Source organism: Microchirus variegatus (assembly GCF_963457635.1).
Source record: "Microchirus variegatus genome assembly, chromosome: 2".
NCBI classification, from domain to species: Eukaryota; Metazoa; Chordata; class Actinopteri; order Pleuronectiformes; family Soleidae; genus Microchirus; species Microchirus variegatus.
Window position 1 is genome coordinate 20523094 of NC_139803.1, and position 26354 is coordinate 20549447.

The window sequence follows — 26354 nt, forward strand, 5'->3', positions numbered from 1 at the left end:
TCCAGCGATAAATCCTGGTCAAACAGGACTCCTAGGTTCCTTACTGTAGTGCAAGGGACTGGAGTGTTACTGCCTAGGTTTAGAGCTCCAAGTGCTGCTCTTATATCTTTTGGCCCAAGGACCATGACCTCAGTTTTTTCTGTGTTAAGCATCAGAAAATTACGAGTCATCCACGTCTGTATGTCTATGAGACAATCCTGGAGTTTAATAGATGGGTTTGGGTCGTCCGGTCGTGCAGATACATATAGCTGAGTGTCATCTGCATAACAATGAAAATCTATGTTGTTTCCTGATAATGTTGCCTAATGGCAGCATGTACAGGGTAAAAAGAATAGGTCCAAGCACAGAACCCTGAGGAACTCCGTAGTTAACCTTAGTGAGTATGGAGGATTCCTCGTTTACACTAACAAACTGAAATCTGTCCGATAAATAGGACTTGAACCAGACAAGTGCCGATCCTCTAATCCCAACGTCTTGTTCTAGTCTATGTAGCAGGATCTCATGATCTATTGTATCAAATGCTGCACTGAGATCCAACAGAACCAGTATAGAAGCCAGTCCTTTTTCAAAGGCCATAAGAATATCATCTTTTACTCTAAGTAGTGCAGTCTCTGTACTATGGTGGGTTCTAAACCCAGACTGGAACTTTTCAAATACATTATTGCTACACAGGTGATTACACAACTGTGTGGCTGCAGCTTTTTCTAAAATCTTTGAAATAAAAGGAAGGTTTGAGATTGGTCTATAGTTACTCAGAATGCTACTGTCGAGAGAAGGCTTTTTAAGTAATGGCTTAATTACTGCCATCTTAAAGGCCTTTGGGACACAGCCGCTCAGTAAAGACATATTTATTTGATCTAGTAAAGTATTTCCAACTTGTGGTAGAGCCTCTCTAAGGTGTCTAGCTGGTATAGGGTCCAACTGACATGTAGTTAGTTTAGAGGAGGAGACCAGTGAGGTCAGCTCCCGGAGGCTTATAGGAATAAAATGATTCAGTACATGTAAAGCTGGAGCCGCAGTTAAGTCTAGGCTCGCTGTACTAAACTGGTTGGTAATTCTATCTCTGATCGTTTCTATCTTATCGTTAAAAAATGTTATAAAGTCATTACTACTCAGCGATCGAGGGATCGATGGATTCGTTGTATCATGGCTCTCCGTCAGCCTGGCTACAGTGCTGAAAAGGAACCTGGGGTTGCTCTTATTTTTCTCTATTAACTCTGAGTAATAAGAAGTTCTTGCATGTCTAAGAGCTTTTTTATATATATCAAAACTGTTCTTCCACAAGACATAGTGACTGTCATTATGTGTGGAACGCCACGTTCTTTCTAACTTCCGTGTACTGAGCTTTAACGCTCGAGTTTGGGCTGTGTACCATGGGGCAGACTTGTCCCGGGTGATAACCTTTCTCTTAAGAGGAGCAACAGTGTTTAGAACTGTTTGCAAGGTTAAATTTGTGTTATCCACTATTCCATTAAGTTCCGTGGGAGTGATGTTTCTATAGTCATCCTCTGTGATAAAACATGGCTGGAGGGCAGACGAGAGCTGTTCAGTGAATTTTTCAACTGAACTGTCGGATAAACAGCGACTGTAATAATGCTGCTGTTTAGGATCAGTAACATTCGTAAGTACAACCTCAAATGAGATCAGACAATGGTCCGATATCAAAGGATTCTCATCAAATACTACCAAGTTACGTATGTCAATACCATACGTCAAGATAAGGTCAAGTGTGTGTCCATAACGATGTGTTGGTTTGTTAACCTGCTGCTTGAAGCCAATTGATTCAAGCAAAGCTTTAAAAGACGAGCCAAGACTATTATTGGCTACGTCCACATGAATATTAAAATCACCTACTATGATGATTATATCTGAACAGAGAACTAAATCAGATAAAAAATCTGCAAAATCACTTAAAAAGTCGGAGTAGGAGTTCGGTGGTCGGTATACAACGATAAGCTGGAGTCTGTTATTCTGTTTAATACTTGAGTCTAACAGACTTAGAGTAAGGTGCTCAAATGATTCATAAGTACACGTGGGTCGAGAGGTGAGCGAAAGTATACAGTCAGATATAGCTGCGACCCCTCCACCTCTGCCATTTCCTCTCGGGGTATGAACATTGGTGTGGGAAGGAGGCGTTGCTTCGTTTATAGATACATAATCATTCACTTGAAGCCATGTTTCTGTTAAGCAGAGCAAGTCAAAATCCTGTTCGTGTATCAGTTCATTCACAAGCAACGCTTTTGAGCGGAGAGAACGAATATTTAACAAACCACACTTAAAACTGTTCGTTCTCGGCTCGGAGAATGTCCTCGTGTTTATTCTAACGAGGTTACTATGAATGACTCCTCTCCTGTTTCTCCGTGACTGCCTAATGTATGGAGCCCTAGAGGCAGACACTGTGTTAATCCTAAATCTATGTTCATATATAGCTTTATCTTTATATATAGCATAGTCATTATCTATAGGGGGCGACTGAACGAGTGGGAGCACAGAGAAGCGTGTTAAACTGCAACTCTGTTTCCTGGTCCCGACTGCTTGTTGTCACGTTTTGGTTCTAATAAACATTGTCATATTTCTGGAAAGGAGGGAAGCTCCATCCAGAGTGGGATGAACACCATCCCGTCTAATAAGACCAGGTTTTCCCCAAAAACTTTGCCAGTTCTGTGTGAAGCCCACGTTATTGTTAGGGCACCACCTTGACAGCCAGCTGTTGAATGATAACATGCGACTATACATGTCATCACTCGTTCTATTTGGCAGAGGTCCAGAGAAACATACGGTGTCCGACATCGTTTTGGCATATGTAAACACCTTGCACATTAATTTTAGTGACCTCCGACTGGCGAAGCCGAATGTCGTTGCTGCCGACGTGAATAACGATTTTATTGAACCTACGATTAGCTTTAGCCAGCAGTTTTAAATGAGATTCGATGTCGCCCGCTCTGGCCCCAGGAATGCAACAGACTGTGGTCGCTGGAGTCGAAAACTTTACGTTCCGTAAAATAGAGTCACCGATAACTAGAGTCGTTTCCTCAGCGGGTGTGTCGCTGAGTGGGGAAAATGTGTTCGAAACGTGGGTCGGCCGGTGGCTAGCCGGGGGCTTCGGTTTAGAGCTACGCTTCCCACCGCGGACAGTCACCCACTCTCCCTGATTTCCCGGCTGCTCGGGAACTACTGAGGGGGCTGTAGCTAACTGTGATGTAGCGGTGGCTGCAGTTGCTGCTGCGGTTGCTACCGGGCTCGCACTCCTAGGCGAAGGATAGCTACTGCTAGCGACTAAAGGACTAGCTTCTACAGTGCGGAGCCGCGCTTCTAGCTGGCTAATCCTCGCCTCCATGTCCAGAAACATACTACATTTAATACACATACCATTACCGCTAAATGAGGCAGAGGAGTAACTAAACATCGAGCACTGAGCACACTGAGCTTTAACAAAGCAATGTCAGAAACAATAAAAAACAACAGTTGAAAACACAACACATCATCCACAAAACAAAGAAAAGCAGTGATAGTGATAACTATTACTGGAAATTAAGACGGCATCTCACCCACTCAAGATCCTGCACTCACCTAACGAGCGTAGATTCCAAAATCTGAGCCGTCTGGAGTTTTGTCGCTCATTTTTTATCATTGCTTTGATGGTCAATATTGCCGATTACATCTATGTTTTTGAGCCTAAAATGAGGTAGTACACTGTAGAATATTTTCCACCCCTGCATTAATGCCGTTGCTGCTGGTGCAAAAGAAAACAAAAAAAGGCTGACAATTCGACAAAAATTTTACACGTGGGCCCACGACAATTGACTCTCAAAATGTTGTCATTCCCATCACCAGCCATAAGTGTGAAAGACGTGCCCTCATGGATGCATGACCTTCAAGGATGTATAACACTGCAGCTGGCCTTAAAGCCACAGCGGACATGTCAGCCAAACGCCGTTTGAGGTAAGTGTCCCAGATAAAACATGTGAATTATATTTTCAATATGTCATACATCAACAGCCTTATCAATCAGTCAATCAATCAATCAATCTTTATTTGTATAGCCCTGCCTCACGGGACTTCACAGGGTTGGTAACACCTTCTGTCCTTAGACCTTCGACCAGGGTAAGGAAAAACTACCAGGGAAAAAACCCTTATAACAGGGAAAAAAGGTAGAAACTTAAGGAGAACCACAGGTGAGGGATCCACTCCCTGGACGGACAGACGTGCAGTAGATGTTACCCAAAACATACAATACACAATTACAAAGAATAGAAACTAAAAAAGTCTTTAAATGCCAGGATCCATCTGGATCACTTGGTTTGTCACGATCTGTAGCGAAGGTTGTTGTGGTCAGAGACTTGGGGATAACGGTGGCCTCTTTCCTGTCCTGACCTCATGCCGTTCACTGGTGTCAGCAGAACTGTAAGAGATTAAAAATCAGTTAGAAATGTGCTACATGTGGAATTATGGGCGCATGTCATGGGGGACATCAGGTAAGTGGTGAGGGTTGAGAAATCGAGGACGGGGTAGAGAAAGTGCGGCTCGTGCAAAGTATGTGTGCTCATTCTAAGTGCATGATGGGAAATTCCCCCAGCAGTCTAAGCCTATGGCAGCATAAGCTAGACTATTCTAATCAGGACATACCTGATCTAGTTATGACTATAGGCTATACTAAAGAGGTGGGTTTTCAGTCTCACCTTAAAGGCGGAGACAGAGTCAGACTCTCTGACTTAAAGTGGGAATTGGTTCCACAGGAGAGGAGCCTGGTAGTTAAATGTTCCACCACCTATTCTACTTTTATTTATTTTAGGAATAACCAGTAGACCTGAGTTCAGGGAGCGAAGCGATCTATTGGGTTGATATAAAGTGATTAAATCGGGGGCTTGATTATTCACTGCCGTGTATGTGAGTAGAAGTATTTTAAAATCTATTCTACTTTTTACTGGGAGCCAGTGTAGAAAAGCCAAGATGGGAGCTATATTATCACGTCTTCTGGTTCCAGTCAGTATGCGTGCTGCTGCATTCTGGACCAGTTGAAGGCTTCTCAGGGACTTATTAGGACATCCAGACAGTAAGGAGTTACAGTAATCCAGCCTAGAGGTTATAAAGGCGTGGATTAGTTCCTCAGAGTCTTGTTGCGATATATATTTCTAATTGTCTTAATGTTGCGAAGGTGGTAGAAGGCTGTTCTACATATTTGATTCATCAACAGGATTTATCATCTGTTCATCTAATGATAAATCCTGGTCAAACAGGACTGGGGTGTTACTGCCTAGATTTAAAGCTCCACTTGAAAGTGGTGCTCTTATATCTTTTGGCCCTCCGACCATGACCTCAGTTTTTTTCTGTGTTAAGCATCAGAAAGTTTTGGGTCATCCATGTCTGTATGTCTATAAGACAATCCTGGAGTTTAATTGAGGGGTTTGGGTCGTCCGGCCGTACATATATTTATAGCTGGGTGTCATCTGCATAGCAATGGAAATTTATGTTGTGTTTCCTGATAATGTTTCCTAGTGGCAGCATGTACAGGGTAAAAAGAATTGGGCCGAGCACAGAACCCTGAGGAACTCCGTAGTTAACTTAAGTGAGAATGGAGGATTCCTCGTTTACACCAACAAATTGAAATCTGTCCGATAAATAGGACTTGAACCAGACAAGTGCTGATCCTTTCATCCCGACATCTTGTTCTAGTCTATGTAGCAGGATCTCATGATCCATAGTGTCAAATACTGCACTGAGATCCGGCAGGACCAGTATAGAAGCCAGTCCTTTTTCAACAGCCATAAGAATGTATTTTACTCTTAAGCTGGATTTCCACTGGACGCGGAACGTCAGCGGCGCGGTCGCCGTTGCAAATCGCTTCCATTATAATCAATGAGAGCATTTCCACCAGACGTGCTGCGACGCGTCTCAGCAGCGGCCCAGAAGCGGCTCTTTTTGTAAAATCTTTTAAATAAAAGGGAGGTTTGAGAACGGTCTATAGTTAGAGTGCTCGCGTTGAGAGACTGCTTTTTAAGTAATGGTTTAATTACTGCTATTTTAAAGGTCTTCGGGACGCAGTCGTTCAGTAAAGACATATTTATTCGATCTAATATTACCAACTTGTGTTAGAGCCTCTCTAAGGAGTCTAGCTGGTATAGGATCCAGCTGTCACGTAGTTAGTTTAGAGGAGGAGACCAGTGAGGTCAGTTCCGGGAGGTTTATAGGGGCGAAATGATGTATAGCTGGAGCTGTGATTAGGACTAAATTTGCTGTACTAAACTGTGTTTTGGTGATAGAGGTAGGAGGTGGTTAATTCTATCTCTGATTGTTTCTATACTATCATTAAATAATGTTATAAAGTCATTACTACTCACAGATAAAGGGATTGATGGGTTTGTTTCATTGTGGCTCTCTGTCAGCCTGGCTAAAGTGCTGAAGAGGAACCTGGGGTTGCTCTTTTTTTTGAGCCAAGACTATCATTGGCTACATCTACATGAATATTAAAATCAACTACTATGATGATTTTGTCTTAACGGAGAACTAAATCGGATAAAAAATCTGCAAATTCACTTCGGAATTCAGAGTAGGGGTTGGGTGGGCGCTATAGAATAATTAATTGGAGTCTGTTATTTTGTTTAATGTTTGGGTCTAACAGACTTAGGGCCTGATTTACTAAACCTTTGCGCGTGCAAAAACGTGTGCAAACTGGATTGCACACGCAGATCTGCGTTGATGCTGATCTACTAACAAGGCGCAACGAGGAGTGCGTCCCTCAGACGGGCAAAATAGCACTCGCAACCCATTTAGAGTTCTTGCCTTAATGCATATGCAATATGGGGCGTTTACACGATATTTTGCGTGTGATGGGAGGCGAACATGTAAATATGTTATTTTAGCACGCGCAAAGCTGAAACTGATTGCGGTGTTTATTTCTGTGTCTATATTTTGCACGTTTGAAAGGCAGGTCTTAACTGGCACAGCGGTAAAAACCGGCACACATGGCTGCGGTTATTTAAAGTTATATTATATTTGTAAATCAGGAAATTACGCTTTTGCAGAGCATGTTCAACTACGCGTTCACAGATGACGCACATTCATTTCTTATTTGGTAAATCTGAATAAATTAAATATAGATATCCATAGGAGAAATGCGTGTTTGTACTGGTATGGGCTTACCTTGGTCTGCAGTTTGTGGTTCAAGGAGGGGTCGTACCTATGTTACCCGGTTAAGACCGGATGAACGGGGAACCCCGCTTTACCGTAACGGGTCCAGCTCTAACCTGGTCTACTCTCGGTGCACGTCGAAGCGCAGGTGGCACAGTACGCAAAAGTCACCAAAACCTCACAGGCAGGTTACCCTAACCCTAACCCTTCCAGTTCCAGGCACATTTAAATGCAATAAATAATCACAACAATCACTATTTAATGTAACTATCTGAATCAGCTATAGATATATCATCTATATCGATTGTCCCGTCGCCTCTGACATCAGATCAAAGGCTGTTGGCACGCGTAATGGAAACTCACCCCGACTGAAATAACACAGATGAAACCAGGGACGGACCGGGACTAAAAAGCCGTTGTGATGATCTGCTTTATTTATTTATTTACTTATTGACAAAAAAGTCACACATCCATTGAAATTAGACCTATGTGTAATCTTCAGAGAAACAGCAGAACTCGCTCCCTGGCAGCTGTCAGTGAGCTGCAGGTGAGACAGGAGGAGAGCGCAGCACCTTCTTTTTTTTTTTTACCGTAACACCCATAGTCCATAGTTTTCTTTGTTTGATACGTCAGGTAATGATGGAGCTGTCCGGAATACCGACGCAGGATTATAATAATAATAATAATAATAATATAAAAAGGTCCTATGGACCCGGGGAACAATATGTCATATATGCCTCGATCCCAGTTTTCTGCTCATCGCAGAACGTCACTTTCTGTTCAGTGGCTTCAAATTTAATTCTGCGCTTCCATTGAGTCTGCTCTTTCTCCATGTGGACAACTCTCTTCCACTTCTGCGCCTGTAGTCAATTGCGGCCGCAATCTTAGTAGTTCACCCGCAAAACCTAATCCAGTATCGGGCGCAGTCTTTCTGCTCGCGCAAGCAATTTAGCGCTCGCTATTTGGAATCTTAGTAAATCAGGCCCTTAGAGTATGGTGCTCAAATGATTTATAAATACCTGTGGATCGGGGGATGAGAGAAAGTGTACAGTTAAATATTGCTGCGACCCCTCTACCTCTGCCATTTCCTCTGGGGGTATGGGCATTAGTGTGGGTGAGGGTGTTGCTTCGTTTATGGATACGTAATCGTTAGTGATAGAGTGATAAATGGTACATGAAGCATATAGTTTATTGTTAACATTTATTGTTAACAATCTCATCCCTCCCCTGGAAAAATAAATAACAGATATGATATGAACATCTACGGAGCCCCCGAAGTGACATGACTTTCAAAGTCGAGATCTCGACTTTCCAAAAAATGATGAAAAAATATTTTTTTAATTATTTTTTCAATTTATTTTTATTTTTTTCACAATTTTTTGGGAAACTCGAAATCTCGACTTTGAAAGATCCTTTTGACTGGCAGCCGTTATCACAAAATTACAATATTGAAAGTTGAAAGCGCGTTTCGTTTGTAGTAGGCAGTGGCTATTACGTTTCTTGAAAATGTATTACGTGTGTGGAATTATTGCAACAAACGTATCTGTAAACACACGAACGGATAAACACACTAGTACAGTTGTAAAAAGTATCCTGCTAAACTGTAAACGGCACCACGGCGGAGATGCGGCTTCAGGGAGTGAGTGGTCCGTGGGATCTCTGACGTCAGTTCTGACAGCGATTCAGATTCATTAGTAAACAACGGTATTATCACAATCAAAGTATAGGGCGGGAACATCACCACAGATAAGTTGTTTACTTCACTTGAGTTTGCAAAAAAGTTACAAGCCAGGTTGGCACAGTGGATAAAATAAGAAGATCTTCCCCCGCGCGCTAAGACGCAAATGCCGCTGTTCACAACACAGGTGCTGAAAAGCGCATCACTTGCCGTGTATCAGGACAAAACAAAGAAAAACGTCTGCACTTTGAGCACTGTCCATACGGCTGTGACAATCACGAGTGGGCACTATCCCACAAACGTAATACATTTTCAAGAGACGTAATAGCCACTGTCTCCTGCAAACGAAACACACGTTCAACTTTCAATATTGTATAAAAATGAAAAAAAAATGAAAAAAAAATTTCGATTCAATTTTTTTATTTTTTTTTGGAAACTCGAGATCTCGAGTTTCCCAAAAAAATCCACTCAAACATTTTCCATTGCACCATGTTCAGGGCTTCTTTGTTTCAGCACCGTGCACAGTGGTGAGAGCGAGAGAGAGAGAGCTGCTCCTCATTAGCAAGAAGCAGTTTGCTTATGCAAAGAAATTAATCTGTTTATGTTTAAACACAAAATAATTTTGTGAACTGAAAAGGAATGACAATGCTGCTTGCTTGCGTATGTGCGGGGTCCTCCGTTGTGATAGCGGCGTAGAGAGCCAGCAGCTGGATTTACAGCCGAGGTCAGTGTTAGTGTGTGTATAGGCAAACAAACAACAACCACAACGACCGTTACTCATTGCGTTATCACAAAATGACAATTTTGAAAGTTGAGCGCGTGTTTCTTTTGCAGTAGGCAGTGGCTAATACGTTTCTTGAAAATGTATTACGTTTGTGGGATTGTGCCCACTCGTGATTGTCACAGCCGTATGGACAGTGCTCAAAGTGCAGACGTTTTTCTTTGTTTTGTCCTGATACACGGCGAGTGTTGCGCTGTCACTTTTCAGCACCTGTGTTGTGAACATTTGCGTCTTAGCGCGCGGGGAAGCTCTTCTTATTTTATCCACTGTGCCAACCTGGCTTGTAACTTTTTTGCAAACTCAAGTGAAGTAAACAACTTATCTGTGGTGATGTTCCCGCCCTATACTTTGATTGTGATAATACCGTTGTTTACTAAGGAATCAACTTTCAATATTGTAATTTTGTGATAACGGCTGCCAGTCAAAAGAGATTTTCAAAGTCGAGATTTCGAGTTTCCAAAAAATTGTGAAAAAAATAAAAATAAAATGAAAAAATAATGAAAAAAAAACATTTCTTCATCATTTTTTGGAAACTCGAGATCTCGAGTTTCCCAAAAAAAAGAAAAAAAAAAAATAATCTTTTTTTTTTTTTTTTTCATATTTCTTTGGGAAACTCGAGATCTCGACTTTGAATTTTTTTTTTCTCATGTCACTTCGGGGGCTCCGTAAACATCAGTACAAAATTGTAAGGACACATAAAAACCAACAGGTAACTATAGATAAACAATATTTATATACAGCTGAATCAACGTACAACTCTCATCAGACCTGAGCAGCCAGTGTGTCTCGAACATCATTCCCTGGTCTTTCATTGATTGCCATTTGATCTTGAGGGGTTGAGGGTCAAGGTCATCCCTGGTGATGTCCTCATCAGGATCCAGTGTGTCCCCATTATCCAGACAAACATTGTGCAAGAATGCACAGGAAGCAATGACCTGGGGGGCAAAGGTAGGCTTCACTTCTAGGGCCCGGAAAAGGGTTGACCTCCACATTGTCTTCATCATGCCAAAGGCCCGCTCTATAACACTGCGTGCCCTGGACTGGTGGTAATTGAAGCGCTGGTCGGGGGTCTAGAGGCAGGGGTACCCACCATCACCTAGAAGTATGTAACCCGGCGGCGGATACCTGGCAGTCACATAAAAGGTACTGTTCTTCATTACCCGTGTGTCATGCACAGATCCTGGATAGCCCACATAAATGTGTAAAAATTTCCCTTTTGAATTACATATAGCCTGCATGTTTATTGAATAAAAGTTCTTGTAATTTAGATATTCTAGGCGATGTAGTTGCGGTGGTTTGATACGAATATGGCTGCCATCTATTGCCCTGACGACATTAGCAAAAGTAGGGGTTCCTGCTAGATCTGCAAACCCTTGACCTACTGCTTGCAGCTCCTCATTGTCATGTGGTAAGGAGATCACCCTGTTAATGTTGTTCCAGATGCTCTGTGCCACCCGGTGAATGATTCTGTGCACAGTTGCCTTGGGCACACTGAATACACTTGATACCACCCGATATGACAGTCTGTGGGCGAGCCAATATGTATAGATCAGGACTTCAAGGCCATTCCCCCAACTATGATCTTGCCCCCGGTCCTGGAGCCTCTGCAGGCTGTTCATGGCACGTCTGGACAGGCGAAAGTCTTGCCACAGTTCGGCCCCCTCATCGCGCCATATGCGCAGGATGGGCACAGTCGCATCCACCCTGCAGTACATGGGAGGACGATCCGCTTGGAAACACAAAGACAAATATTCAGAACACTTGGATAACAATTGTAAACTTACCCATACATTTGCATATATTATATATATCATATATAAATACATATAGATATATCATATCTATATATATGTATGTATGTGTATATATATATACACACATACATGCATATACTGTATATGTATGTATGTATATATATCATGTATATATATATATGATATATATATATATCATGTATATATATATATCATATATATATTACATGATATATATCATATATATTTATATATATATATATGTATATATTTATATGTATTTATTTATGATATATATGATACATCACAAATGTATGATAAATATATATATATATATATATATATATATATATATATATATATATATATATATATATAATACGATTTTCCGGCTGATATTTGGCAGAACGTTTCGTTATTTTACGACACCGTCAATGATCACTCTGCGAAAGTTTGTCTGTAGCTGCTATCTTGTCTCAGTTAACAGCACGGCGCGTCAGCTATGAAACAAAATTATCATTACAATCGAGTAGAAATTAGTATAAATCCTTGAACAACATTACCCAATTAACGCATAGTTCTACCTGGTTAAAACAATGTGTTCCCCTCAGATTGTAGCTACAAACAGAAACGAAAGGTAGCCTACATTTCCAGCTCAGCCGGCCGGCTCAGCTAACTTCGGCTGAGTTTTGACCGACATTTTAGGACTACAATGGGGGGAAAAGGTTATACAAACCATATTAGTCAGCACACGTCTGCGTCTGAGATACAGTCGTCGCCTTCGGTGTCGTTGTTTAGCAGACAACAGTCGGAAAATTGAAAAATGGCCCAGGCAACACACAATACTTCCGAGGACGACATTTTTGGATTGTTGATGCGCGAGACGATGACGTCACGGTAATGGAGGCGTGTCTCATTTCTTAGGGGAACGTTCGTACCCCTTGCTCCCTCAACTCTGTTTTGAGGGCCAAGGGGAACTCCGACAAAGGGGTAGTGGGAAGGGGGAGGGCTAAGGGGTGGAATTGGGATTCAGCCTAAATATTCGATCCCTCCAAAACATTACTCATAAATGAATTGATAAATGAACATGATTTTAACTTGCTCTGTTTAACGGACAATTACATATCTATAAATGAAGCAATGCCCCCCACCCACATTAATGCCCATACCCTCAGAGGAAATGGCAGAGGTGGAGGAATATTTAATTGTACTCTCTCAGCCACCCCCCAACCCAGAGGTACTAAATCATTTGAGCAATTATTCTAAGTCTGTTAGACCCAAACACTAAACAAAATAACAGACTCCAATTAATTATTCTGTTCTGCCCACCACGTAGAGGTAGCCAAACAGTATTGGCTCATCCTTTAAAGCTTTGCTTGACTCAATTGGCTTCAAGCAGTAGATTAATAAACCAACCCACCGTCATAGACACACACTAGACCTTATTTTAACATATGGTATTGACATGCATAACTTAGTTGTATTTAATGAGAATCCCTTAATATTCGACCACTGTCTGACCTCATGTGAAGTTATAATCACCAATGCAACTGATTCTAAACAGCAGCATTATTACAGTGGCTGTTAATCTGACAGTTCAGTCAAAAAATTAAATGAACAGCTCACTACAAACCCTCTGAAGAAGAGGGTTATCATCCGAGACAAGTGCCCAAACTTGAGCGTTAAAACTCAATACACGGAGGTTAGAAAGAACATGGAGTTCCACACATAATGACCGTCAATATATAATGTGGAGGAACAGCTTTGATAAGTAGAGAAAAACTCTGAGACAGACAAGAACCTCTTATTAAATCCGCGAGAAACGCGCGCGGATATTATGGAATCGGTCTCGTGCGTCCGCATCCGCAGATTTTAACCGTTAACGCGATAACTGGAAAGGCGTTTGAGATTAAATGTTCTTATTTTTTTTATGGGTCACATACCCCCTGTAGATGATCCCTATTGATTTTGAGCTGTCTACCATTATTATTAATTAGTTAATCAATTAATTAATTAATGATATAAAAAACATATTTTCGCCTGTATCTTCCAAAATATTGCAAGTACCACCTGAGAATTATCCCTATACAATGATTCTATTGAACTATCTACAAGTACAATCATTAATACTTTGGCTATGATTGGTAATAGTTACATAATAAGTTAACTGGTTAACTTATTAGTGAACACAGAAAAAATAGTTAAGGCATTTTTTTATATTATTGAGCTCATTTGGACACATTGAGGATATCATGGGTTTATTTAGCACTTATTCATAATATTTATTACATTATAATATACATTTATTAATTATCATATAAAAAATAGTTAAGCCTCCATTTCTTTATTAATGCATTGAATGGAAGGTTTTAACATATTGAATGCTTTTTCATGAAATTTAATAAACATAGTGTATGCTTTTTCATGAAATTGAATAAACATAGTGTATGCTTTTTCATGACATTTGGACACTTTGAAGATATGGCAGGTGTGGTTAGCATTTTAATATTCATAATATTTAACAAGGAATGATAGGTTAACTAGTTTTATTAAAAACTAGAGAGAAATGTATGAGTTCCGGTATTCTGTGTTCAATATCGAGTTTATATGGATACTTTGAACATGTATAAAGTGTAGTCAGCATTATATCATAATATTTAACAGTTGTTGAATTTATTAATAATTAATTAAAACAGTTAGTGGCAGGAGCGAGTGCCTATACTTTGGGTAAATTGGAAAGTTGAGGATTGGACAAGTTCGCGGATATACCCCTTGCTGTCGGCCCCCGACAGCGTAGGCTAGTTACTCAGAGCTAATAGAGAAAAATAAGAGCAACCCCAGGTTTCTCTTCAGCACTGTAGTCGGGCTGACAGAGAGCCACAATGTAACAAACCCATCAGTCCCTTTATCTGTGTGTAGTAATGACTTGATAACATTTTTTAATGATAAAATAGAAACAATCATAGATTGAATGAACCACCTCCTACCCTCCAACATCACCAAAACAGAGTTTAGTATGGCTAATTTAGACCTAGTGGTGGCTCCAGCTATACATTTACTGGACAAATTCACCTTTATAAACCTCCCTGAGCTAAACTCACTGGTCTCCTCCTCCAAATAAACCATATGTCAGCTGGATCCTTTATCAGCTAGACTTCTTAAAGAGGTCTTACCACAATATCTTACTAGATCAAATAAATGTCTTTACTGAGTGGCTGCGTCCCAAAGGCCTTTTAAAATAGCAGTAATTAAACCATTACCTAAAAAGCTTTCTCTTGACGCTCGCACTCTGACTAACTATAGATCAATCTCAAACCTCCATTTTAGTTCAAAGATTTTAGAAAAAGCTGTAGCTAACCAGTTGTGTGATCATCTGCATAGCCATCATTTATTTGAAAAGTTCCAATCTGGGTTTAGAACACCATAGCACAGAGACTGCACTACTTAGAGTAAAAAACGGTATTCTTGTGGCCTCTGAAAAAGGACTGGCTTCTCCATTTCCTGCTGGATCTCAGTGCAGCATTTGACACAATAGACCATGAGATCCCGCGACATAGACTAGATCGGGATTAAAGGATCGGCACCTGTCTAGTTTAAGTCCTATTTGTCGGACATATTTCAATTTGTGAGTGTAAACGAGGAATCAGCCCAATTCTTTTTACCCTGTTCATGCTGCCACGATGCAACATTATCAGGAAACATGACATAAATGTCCACTGCTATGCAGATGACACCCAGCTATACACATCTGTACGGCCTGATGACCCGAACTTTTCAATTAAACTCCAGGATTGTCTTTAAGACATCCACACATGGATGACTGAGAATTTTCTAATGCTTAACACAGAAAAAACTGAAGTCATAGACCTGGGGCCAAAACCCATGAGAGCACCATTTTCAAATCAAGCTATAAACCTAGTAACACCCCAGTCCCCTGCAGTACAGTAATGAACTTGGGGGTCCTATTTGACCAGATTTGTCACTAGTTGAACACATGAATCAAACATGTAGAACAGCCTTCTACCACCTTTGCAACATTAAGACAGATATTAGAAATATTATATTGTGACAAGACTCTGAGAAGCTAATCCATGCCTTTATAATTTCTAGGCTGGATTACTGTAATTCCTTAAATTCAGGATGTCCTAGTAAGTCCCCGAGAAGCCTTCAATTGGTCCAGAATGCAGCAGCACGCATACTGACTGGAAGCAGAAGACCAAATCAAAGTGATTAAATAACTCCCGTCTTGGCTTCTCTACACTGGCTCCCAGTAAAAAGAAGAATAGATTTTAAAATACACATACAAGGCCGGCCTTAAGTAATCAAGCCCCTTCCTATATTTGCAATTTAATCAAATATAGGATTATTAATATATGGTGATTAAATTGATCTGCTAGGTTGATATAGGGCCTATATGGGCCGAATGGGATGGAAACAAGGACTCCATCATCCCCAAGTCTCTGACCACAACAGCCTTCGCTACAGGCTGCAACAAACCCAGTGAACCAGATGGATCCTGGCATTTAAACACTTTTTACTCTTTATTTTTTGTTATTCTGTATTGTATGTTTTGGGTAATATCTACTGCACGTCGGTTTCTACCTTTTTTTTCTTCTCTGTTATAAGGGTTTTTTTCCCTGGTAGTTTTTCCTAACCCTGGCCGAGGGTCTAAGGACGGAGAATGTTACCAACCCTGTGAAGCCCCGTGAGACAAACTGTTTTGTAATTGTGGGCTATATATATAAAATTTGATTGAAATTTGATTGATCTGTTGTTTTTGCGATGATGAAGTCTGCTAACGTTGATGCTAACCCTTTTCTTTTTTGGACGCTGCATTGATTCCATTCACTTGGACAGCTATAAATGAACAAAACCTAACTTAACTATTTTGATAATTGATTACTGATTTATTTATTCTGTTAATAATAAAATCAAGCTTTCCGATTGCTGATTTAGTTACTTAAATGTCAACATTTTCTTCTTCCGGTGACCCTCTTTTTGGAGTCCCTGCTTGAAAATTACATGCCCAAATTAAATAGAGTAAATCTCTGCATTTACAAGCTTACAATTATCTTGGTATCAAAGGTGAACTGTAGAGGCCACTGTGTCAGAGTAAATGCACATGGAACACAGCATAAATGAAGGATTTTTTTCTCTCACCTAAAAAAAAAAAATAAAACATACAGTAGGAGCTTAAAAACGCATGGAGGTCATGTAACGTGGACATGAGCTGTGCAACGTCTGATGCTGTTGAAGGGAAGCAGAGTAAAATGACAGATGTTTTAGTCAAGAGATGTCTAGGCGTTCTCTCTTTGGCACAGTTTGGCACCATCTGTGCCATTTGAGATTTCTTAGGTACCAAATTATTAAAAACAATTGAATTTTATTTACATGTCACTATTGGTCTAAAAAGAACTTCTTTTGAAAAAATGCTGTAAATTGATGCTCCCTTTGCGGACCTTAATAACAACTCTGTGACTCTGCAGCGTCTTCAGTTTCGCAGCGCCATAGCTCTGGCTTACCTTGGTCAATGTGGGTCATTGACAGCTCGTTATAAACATCTAAACCCATAGAATCAGGCTCCAGTCTCCAAATGCATGTGAATCACTTCATTAGAGAGTCAAATGGACATAATGCGAATGACGCATTTGTGCGGACATTCGCCCTTCTCTAATCAGAACAATATAATGTTGCTCTGTAATGATCTATCAAACTGGGATGTGTCCCCAAAGCATGCTGGGAAGTGTAGTTATTCATTAGAAAGAAGAAAGTTTTGTTCCGGTGGAAATAAGTTGTCTTGATAAACAGCAAAGGTAAGACAACATTTCTGGTTGTATTTCTTGAAAGTGGTTTTCAATGTGTGCGCTGTCAATGTGTGCGCTGTAATATTTTCTTTCACTCCTGCTGGTTTGATCCATCAGTGTTTTAACTGTGTTTCATGAACATAAGAATGGTGTATGTGAGCTTTTAGTTGGGTCTCTTACCTTTCTGTGGGTATGCAGCATGTCTGTGTTTGTTAAAGTTAGATATGGTTTTATGACGCTTTTGTAGCTGTGTTTGTGACGCTGCCCCGCGTCTTTGTCTCCTTTTTTCTCTTTGTAAAACATGATATTTGGGAAGACATCAGCTGTAATGTCGTTCTCACCTGTGTTCCCACAGCATATCCATGTCTGGATTTTAATTGGACCCAGCTCATTGGAAGGCTGTTACAGAGTAACTCTAATGGCTTGACCAGTACTGACAGCTGAGGTCCAGAAGTTAAGTGCCTCCAATGGAAAATTGACCACAGCATTAGTGAGATTGTTTGGAGCTCTGGAGTTATACATCCAGATGCTCGCGCACACGCATTTGCTCGTGATTGAGTGTGTGATCAGCTCACCTCTTGTTTTTAGCTTTAGGGAGATCAGCTGACAAAAGTTGAGGAGTGCAGCCCTCGACTTCCCATCTACTGTAAAAAAACAATTACAGGAAACAAGTCGAGCTCCAACTTGCTAAGTGCTGCTCGTCCTTTATTTTCATTATGTGAGCTACTTGCTCAAATCACATTAACCTCTAATATATCTGTATATATACACAACGCCGCTGTCATTAGTCATGCACTTTCATCTGACTTTTCTGAGGAGTCTCTAAGGAAGTTTGGGAGTTGCACCCACACCTGGAGCTAGAACAAGGTCAAAGAGGGGGAAAAAGAAGCAGAAGCAGCTAAACACTGAGAGTTGGACTGATTTCAAAAGTGTTTTGGAACAGGTTTGTTCACATGTGAGCTTGTTTACGCGTTTGTGCAAACGTATGCGTGCAGATGGGTGTGTTGCAGTATGTAAAGGAGCGTGACACTTCTGACTCACACTGTTTTGTAAGATCAACAATGGATTATTCACTGATTCAAAACTAAAACAAATACATAAAGAATCAAATAAAAAATAATTGAAACAATACTATTAACCCTAGAACAACCGGGTTTTCATCCGAGCAAATAAATTTATGTGATTTTCATTATGCTGCGTTTATCTGAGTTTCATGGGTCTCTGGGTAGCTTCAGCGTCGTCTTTGACATCTTTGATGGCATGGGTGTTTTCCTAATCCAAAACACACTTTTTCCTACAGGCACATGTTTGGGTGATTTTCACCCAGCAATAGTGATAGAAGGTAAAGTAGGTTTTGGAATTGGTGGACCAAAAACCAAGTTTTCATCTTCATTTTTTTTTTTTTTTTAGAAATGTTTTGTTCCCAAATTCCTAATTTTCCAGTAATTTTGGAGCATTTGTATGTAGTCCCCTCATGAAGCTCTTCTTTCATTTTGTTAGACATGACACAGTTTAAAATAAAATAACACTACTATTTGTCATGTATTGTCATGTTTTGATATATTTTGACAAGTACTTTTTATTGGGTGTATTGTCTTGGGTAAAAATCACCCTGTGTTAGTGATGGTGTTTCGAATTTGAGCGATAGTTGTCTAGGGTGAAGACTATGTTAGGGTAACGGAGATATTTTTTTCAGCACATTTAAATTCATTGAAACAACACAATTAGAAAATAACATTAGCTGCAGTTTAATTGTTCCATATGTTTTATGTCCATGGTTCCCAAACTGTGTTTGCCAATACTTAGAGTCGATATATCTTATATGTGTCCAACCATGGCAGAAACCGGTCACACATTTACAGTTTACAGATTCTGAAAGTGTGATTTCTAATCTTTCCAACAATTTCCAACATATAATATTATAATATATAATATTTGAAGAAGATATGGCCATTTCAATGTAGGCACTCCTCAAAGGGAGAGTTTAGGGAGAATTTTAGCCTCAAAGATTTGCACCTTCTGAGAGCCAAGAGACAGAATCATCACATTTACATAGGAGAACCCCCTCCTGGTCTAAGCTGTCAGTGAAACCACACCTCTCTGAGCACAGATACTATTGTTGTAAGCGACACTGCAACACAGAACAATACATATACAATACATAAAAAAAACTGGACATGATATCCTCTTAAGATTTGAAATGAAAGAACTTAAAAAATATAGGAAGGAGGGGTGACTTATTCTGTTATCATTTCTTGTCCTTACACTTGTGTAGTTAGCTGGAAATGAGAGTTTCCACCTAACTTTGACACCTTTTTTATTTTTATTTTTAAAGAAATTATTGTTAATATGCACTATAGGGCTGTCAATGTGTTCATATTCACATACTCTCACACACGCAAAGATTAAACAGAATACCAGAAACTTGAAAGTAAAGGGGTCATGACACTAGTGTGTGTTTGCACATACACCCACATTATCTCCCAGCTGACTCAGTGCTGCCTCAGGGGAACCTTGAAGTTTTTGTGGACCTATGTCTTGTCAGCAGCATTCCACACACACCTCAAACCTGACGATTTTTTGTTGATGTTGTGCAACATTTTGTCTTTTTCATACCTTGGCTGTAAGGAGTTTTTACTAATTTCTTTATGTGGAGCAAAGAACTCAGAAGAAGCTGCAAATCCAGTGGTCTTGTTTTAATTATTTAAAAGAAAATTCTCAAACCAATGATCAAAATAGTTGCAGATTAATTTAGTAATTGATTAATAATCAATTAATCGGCACAGGCCTACTTTCTATCAAACCAGTATGGTCATTTTTCTCTGACCTCTGTCATCAACAAGGTATTTTTTATCTCAGAGAACTGCTGATAAAATGTATATTTTCTCTTTTTAATGGATTCTATACAAGCAGTAGAGAAGGTTGTACATGAAAATCCCAGCAGTTTCTGCTTCTGAAATACTCCGACCAACATCCATGCCACATTTAGAGTGATTAAAATCACCTTTCTTCCTTATTCTGATACTCCGTTTGAACTCCAGCAGGACTTGACTACTGTCTATCTACATGACATTGCATTGAATTGCTGCCATGTAGCAGTTAAACATTTCCATCTTCCACTGCTTTATCTTCCACATGAGGTTGCATGGAGCTGAAGCCAATCCTAGCCGGCCCAGGTCAACATTTCATCACAGAGCCAGCATATAGAGACAAATACCATTCACTCTGTGAAAGTGACTCACACCTACAGTCAATTCAGAGTGACCACTTAACCTCTGTTTCTGCAAACTCCACACAGAAAGATCGGGTCACGTACCCTGACCTTCTTGTTGTGAGGCAACAGTGCTAGCCACTAGGCAACTGTCACCCAGTAATTAAACAGATTACCAAAATGAGTGGCCAGTGAGTGTAGCATTGTTGACTACAATGAGACACAGAGGCTCGCAAAGAATAACAGACTTTAACCACTTAACAAAAGGCTCCCTGAAGAAATCTGTCATCTTAAAGTTACAGTGTCTAACTCGTTATTGTTTATATTATTTTGCCTCTGCTTGGTTTCCACGATATAACTACTTCATATTGATCGATAACGATAATTATTGATAATTTTTTTAACCAAACTTGACTGTTCAGTGATTGGCTGGCATACACAAAATGGCAAGCGTGAACCCAGTAGCACGACAGACCAGATGGAGTCAGAGCAGTTCAGATATAGTAGGTCGAGTTTATTCGACAAAGTTCAAACCAGAAAGTCAGTCAGTGTGGCAAACAAATCAGGCAAGGAGACGACAGGCAGGGATCAAAACCAGGAAATCAGTCTATAAGGCAAACACATCCAATAAGGGGCAGGCAAACGGGAAGGTCTCAGGTTGAAAGTAGGTTCAGGTAATAATCTGTCAGAGAGAATATAACGCTGGACTACTAGGGTTTGAAGCTAGACAATCTGGCAGAGGAAATGGGAAATTAATTAATTAACTAATTAATTAATTAATTAATTAATTAATTAATTAATTAATAATAATGGTAGACAGCTCAAAATCAATAGGGATCATCTACAATAGGGATCATCTACAGGGGTATGTGACTCATAAAAAAAATAAGACAATTTAATCTCAAACGCCTTTCCAGTTATCTCGTTAACGGCTAAAATCTGCGGACGCGCGAGACCGAATCCATAATATCCGCGCGCGTTTCTCGTGGATATAATTAGGAACCATACAAACAAAATGGGTCACTGTGGTTCAGTAAATAATATGGAAGAAATAACATTGTTACGTTGATATTGTTCAGTATTTCAAATCTAATGACTGTGAATGTTGTTGTTTCCATTTTGCAGACTTTCAGGTGACAATTGCAGTGAAATAATTTTTATTTGTGACACATGCGCGATAGCTGGATGATTGATTTAACCAGCCAAACAGAATCCAGCTTCGCTGCGTGATCTGGAATGATTGACTTAACCAGCCAAACAGAATCCAGCTTCGCTGCGTGATCTGAAAAAAAAAGTATGCGACTGCAGGTAGCAGACGGACGTGAGGAGGATTGTCGTTGACATTGCGCTGACGGAAATTTCAGACTTTTCCTTTTTACTACACGGATTTAATTTCTTTTTGGATGTGTTTTGGGCTTAGGGTGAACCAACTGGCATTTAGCCATTGCACACCGTTATATTCGAAGGAGACTGGATCGGCACCGGGAGTTTGAGTCGTGAGTTCATGGTGATTGTGCCGAACGTTGAACTTTCTGGCCGGGTCTTTTGTTTTGCCTTGTGTTTTGGGTGCTGGAATTAACCGAGGGGGAGAGGGCGAGGACGAGGGACAGCTCTTTGTGGCCCGAGGTGGAGCTGTCAGACGCTGGCTAAGGAGAGGGCGAGCCACCGTGGCCGTAGCAGACGAAGCGGAGAGAGTGGAGGCGGGACTTCCGCTACAAGTAAATCGACGCTTGATTTGTTCTCTCGGGTTTGTCTATAAAGGCTCCAGTAGAAACATGGCGTCTCGCTGCTAACAGGGCCAATGCAACAGCGGCCCGCGACCGTGTTATTTTACATGACTTTTTGAAACACCACGAAAATGAAACAAAAACTATTATACAGCACCTCGACAATGCGGGAGCACATAATATGTATAAAAAGGTGGGTCATATAAACCCATAAATACTAGGCTGTGTCCCTTTAAATTAACAATCTCAAGTCTCTGCGGGACTCACACAGGACGAGTGGGACATTACACAGAGCAGCATACAGCAGTTTGACCGCATTCAAATCACGAATAACAACTTTTATGAAGACATATCAGCAGAGAGCAACACAATTACCACTAACCTCTTGCCATGCTAGAAAACGCTTTGACTGAAAGCGCGCATTTACAATTAATATTTAATAAATAAAATGACCAGGCATATAAAACGATAGCTATCTGTTAACAATATCTAATGCAGTGGTAACGATTTTTCAGAGGGGTGCCAACATTAGCTTCAAGGCTGTTGAGGATGACATGTTGAAAATATAATTCACATGCGCTGTCTGGGACACTTACCTCAAACGGCGTTTGGCTGACTTGTCAACTATGGCTATAACCAAGATGAGGGCAGCTTCAGTGCATCTTTTAAGATCGCGCGTCCATGAGGGCAGGGCACGTCTTTCAGGTTCATGACTCGTGACATGCCCATTACGAACTTGATTGGACCAACCTTCAGCCAATGCAGGTTGTTTGTCAGGTTGGTTGTTATGGGTGGGATGAAGCGAACTGTCTGGAAATAGGCGCCAACTTTGAAATTTGAATCTGCCTAGTCTGATTGGACGAAGTGACTGAAGTAACATTTCAAGTTAATAAGACAAAGAAGATGATATTTACAAATTAATTCATTTAATGTAAAACTTAATTGAATGAATAATTAATTAATTAAGAATTAATGATAGAGTTAAACTGAAATTATCCAATCTGAAATTATAAGAGTGAAATACTTTAAATGTTTAGGGATATGGTTTGATGAGATATTCACATGGAAGGTACATATTTAGAAATAAATGGACATATATATATATATATATATATATATATATACACAGTGCAAAAGTAATTTGCGTAATGGAGGTGTGTCTCATTTCTTAGGGGAACGTTCGTACCCCTAGCTCCCTCAACTCTGTTTTGAGGGCCAAGGGAAACTCCGACAAAGGGGTAGGGGGAAGGGGGAGGGCTAAGGGGTGGAATTGGGATTCAGCCTAAATATTCGATCCCTCCAAAACATTACTCATAAATGAATTGATAAATGAACATGATTTTAACTTGCTCTGTTTAACGGACAATTACATATCTATAAATGAAGCAATGCCCCCCACCCACATTAATGCCCATACCCTCAGAGGAAATGGCAGAGGTGGAGGAATATTTAATTGTACTCTCTCAGCCTGAATTGGGATTCAGCCTAAATCTCTGAGATAGCTTTCTGTATCCTTCCCCTAAACTATGATGTTAAACAATCATTGTTTTCAGGTCATTTGAGAGTTGTTTTGAGGCTACCATGTTGCCACTCTTCAGAGAAGATGCAAAGAGGAGAAACACTTACAATTGGCCTCCTTAAATACCCTTTCTCATGATTGAATTCACACGTGTATGGAGGTCAAGGGTCACTGAGGTAACCAAACCAATTTTGAGTTCCAATAATGTTTCCTCCAAAACCTCCACTCTGACCAAAGGGTCTGGGACAGTATAGAGTTTGACAGGAACTGATTTTCAGTTGTTGTCACAGGAGAAAAAAAATCTACAGGACTTTGGGCTTTTCCCCCCTGGATTATTGTTTAGTGGCTCCGGAGGGTCCTCTGTTCTGAATCTGGGGGCCCTGGGGTCAAAGGTCACTGCATAGCAGCCAAAGAGAGAGTAAATTATACATGATATTGTGGAATTGAAGTGTCTCAACAGTGTCATGGACCTTTGAACATCTTCGGTCTTCTGGGCAAAAACTGTGGCTTTGTTTCAGTGGCAGTACAACAAAATGGAGAGCAGTAAGAGATTAGAGCTATTCTACAGTTCCAGGAGAGCAAACATGATGGACGCTGGTGTCAGTGGTGAGGAGGGGCAGAGCATTGATGAAGGAGGGAGAGAATAAAGTCAAGGGATAATGTTTTTCCACAGCCAATCTTTATAAATCAGGACAGCAGATGGACTAAATATTTGGCAACGTTTTTTTTTTCTTCAGTCAGATTAAAAAAAGAAACAAAAAGTTGCTGTGGCAGTGCTGTGACAGTGAATGATCCACACATTTAGCCATTTATCCAGGCTTGGGACTGGTACAAGGAGTACACAAGGTGTGCAGGGCTTGATATATTTTTTTTTTAGATTATCCATCTCTAAGGGTCGCTACATATTTAATTTGGAGTTTTTTTTTATGCTGGATGCCTGGGGTAAATTAAGAGGGTCCAATTTACCCAAACAATAGGGAGCAATGGGGATTGGTTGTCTTGGTCAGAGGCAACCCAGCCTTTCACTGAACTAAAAAACTAAAAACACTGGGTGTTTCTGTTTCATTTGTTCATTGTTTAATTACCAGATTGTTCCTATGTCATACTGTGGACATTTAATAGTAGGTATAGGCATCATAGTTTCATGAGATTATTATATTATTATACTGCCAGTGAGTACTACTTTTAGAGGCCCTTTAAAGCAGCGGTCCCCAACCTTTTTTGCTTCACAGACCGGTTTAATGTCAGAAAATATTTTCACAGACCACTCCCCTAGCGCTCTCTGGTCACTATGGTACGCGTAAATGTGCCTTCAAAATAAGATACACAAAACAGCTGTAAACGTTTCATTAATGTTTATATATTTGTTTCAATCGCTGAATGAAGCCTGTCATATTTGGAACAAGAGTCGGGACAAAACTATTGATCAGCACTCAGCATTTTTGTTCATCAAAATCAGTATGCATCGAGAACGCGGGCGGGAGAGAGAGAGTAACAAGTGCGAGTGAGTGAGGTCTGCGGTCTTGGGCATTAGTTCATTTACTTACTTTTGTGTAGGTGTGTAGGCTGAATATGTTGCACAAGTAAGCAAGTTTTGCGACTCACTTCTTGTCACTGAAATGTGCTGCCAGCAGTGACTTCTTTTCTGAGAGAAATCGCTGCAGCGGCTCTCGTGATGCAAACACTCTGGCCAGCGATCTCCCTTGGGATTCGTCAAGAGTGAGTCATAGACAGATGTAACGGAGGGAATCCCGTCATTTTTCAAAATAATAAAAAAAACGGAAGTTATTTATTCTTTCTGTGAGGCCCGGTACCAAATGACCCACAGACCGGTACCGGTCCATGGCCCGGTGGTTGGTGAACGCTGCTTTAAAGGACACAATATACAGTTTTGTCTTCATAAAATCTACTTTCTCTTCTTGTATATCATCAATCATCAGATTTCTTCTGTATCCTCTTGCAGGGTCCTGACCTGAGCTGGGAAACTAATATAAAAAATATCAATGAAAGTAAAAAGATTAAAACAGTGAGAAAGAATGAAGTGAGAAAGAATGAAATGTGGCTTCACATGGGTTTGTTTATTTTGAAACAAAGAACTGCTGTTATTGCACAATTATCAAGGCAACAATTGTTCTCTGTACCTCTGTAGACAATAATCAAAAGTAATTTGTGTTAATTCAGTAATAAACTCATGCATGGTGCTTTGATCTCTCTCTTGTGATTGGCAGGTTGGGACTCTGGCAAAAAAGGAGGAGTGTTTGTCAGGCCAGTTCACAACCAGAGGGGAATGCTGCAGGCAGTGTCAGCCCGGGGAGGGTGTCATCAGAGATTGTGGTGTCAACCAGACTGAGTGTGCTCCCTGCCTCGACAGTGAGTAACACACAAAACACATATGCTAACTGTTATTCACACTCTCTATTTCCACATGCACAGCTTAGTCAAGCTGTGGCAATAGCTTGACAGAGTCAGACAATCTTCTTAAAGGGATAGTTCAGAATTTCGTACATAAGACCTATTTTCTGTCTGGAGACGTTTTCACGGTTTTTCATTCAATTCTTCAAGTTGCAGAGTTTGCTTGTGCTATGGCTAGCGCAAGTCAATGGTACAAGTTAGCATGGCATTAGAAACACTCATACCGACTCCACAGTGCACCCGAGGCAAATCAATTGTAACGGCAGACTATCGATGTACGTATCTGTGTTGATAGAATGTTTGAAATAAAACCAACCTTGCAATTTGAAGGATTTATGTC

The 26354-nt window shown here is 40.4% G+C and overlaps 1 protein-coding gene across 1 annotated transcript in view; it reads left to right on the forward strand.

The window, feature by feature from the left end:
• Nucleotides 1-26354, forward strand: part of ngfrb (nerve growth factor receptor b) — a gene marked incomplete at both ends in the record, with an annotated part of 120677 nt that overhangs the window by 24796 nt on the left and 69527 nt on the right. Inside the window, one exon of the mRNA XM_083905506.1 lies at nucleotides 25831-25972. Coding sequence (XP_083761632.1) covers nucleotides 25831-25972 — 142 coding nt within the window. The remainder of the gene's footprint in view (nucleotides 1-25830; nucleotides 25973-26354) is intronic.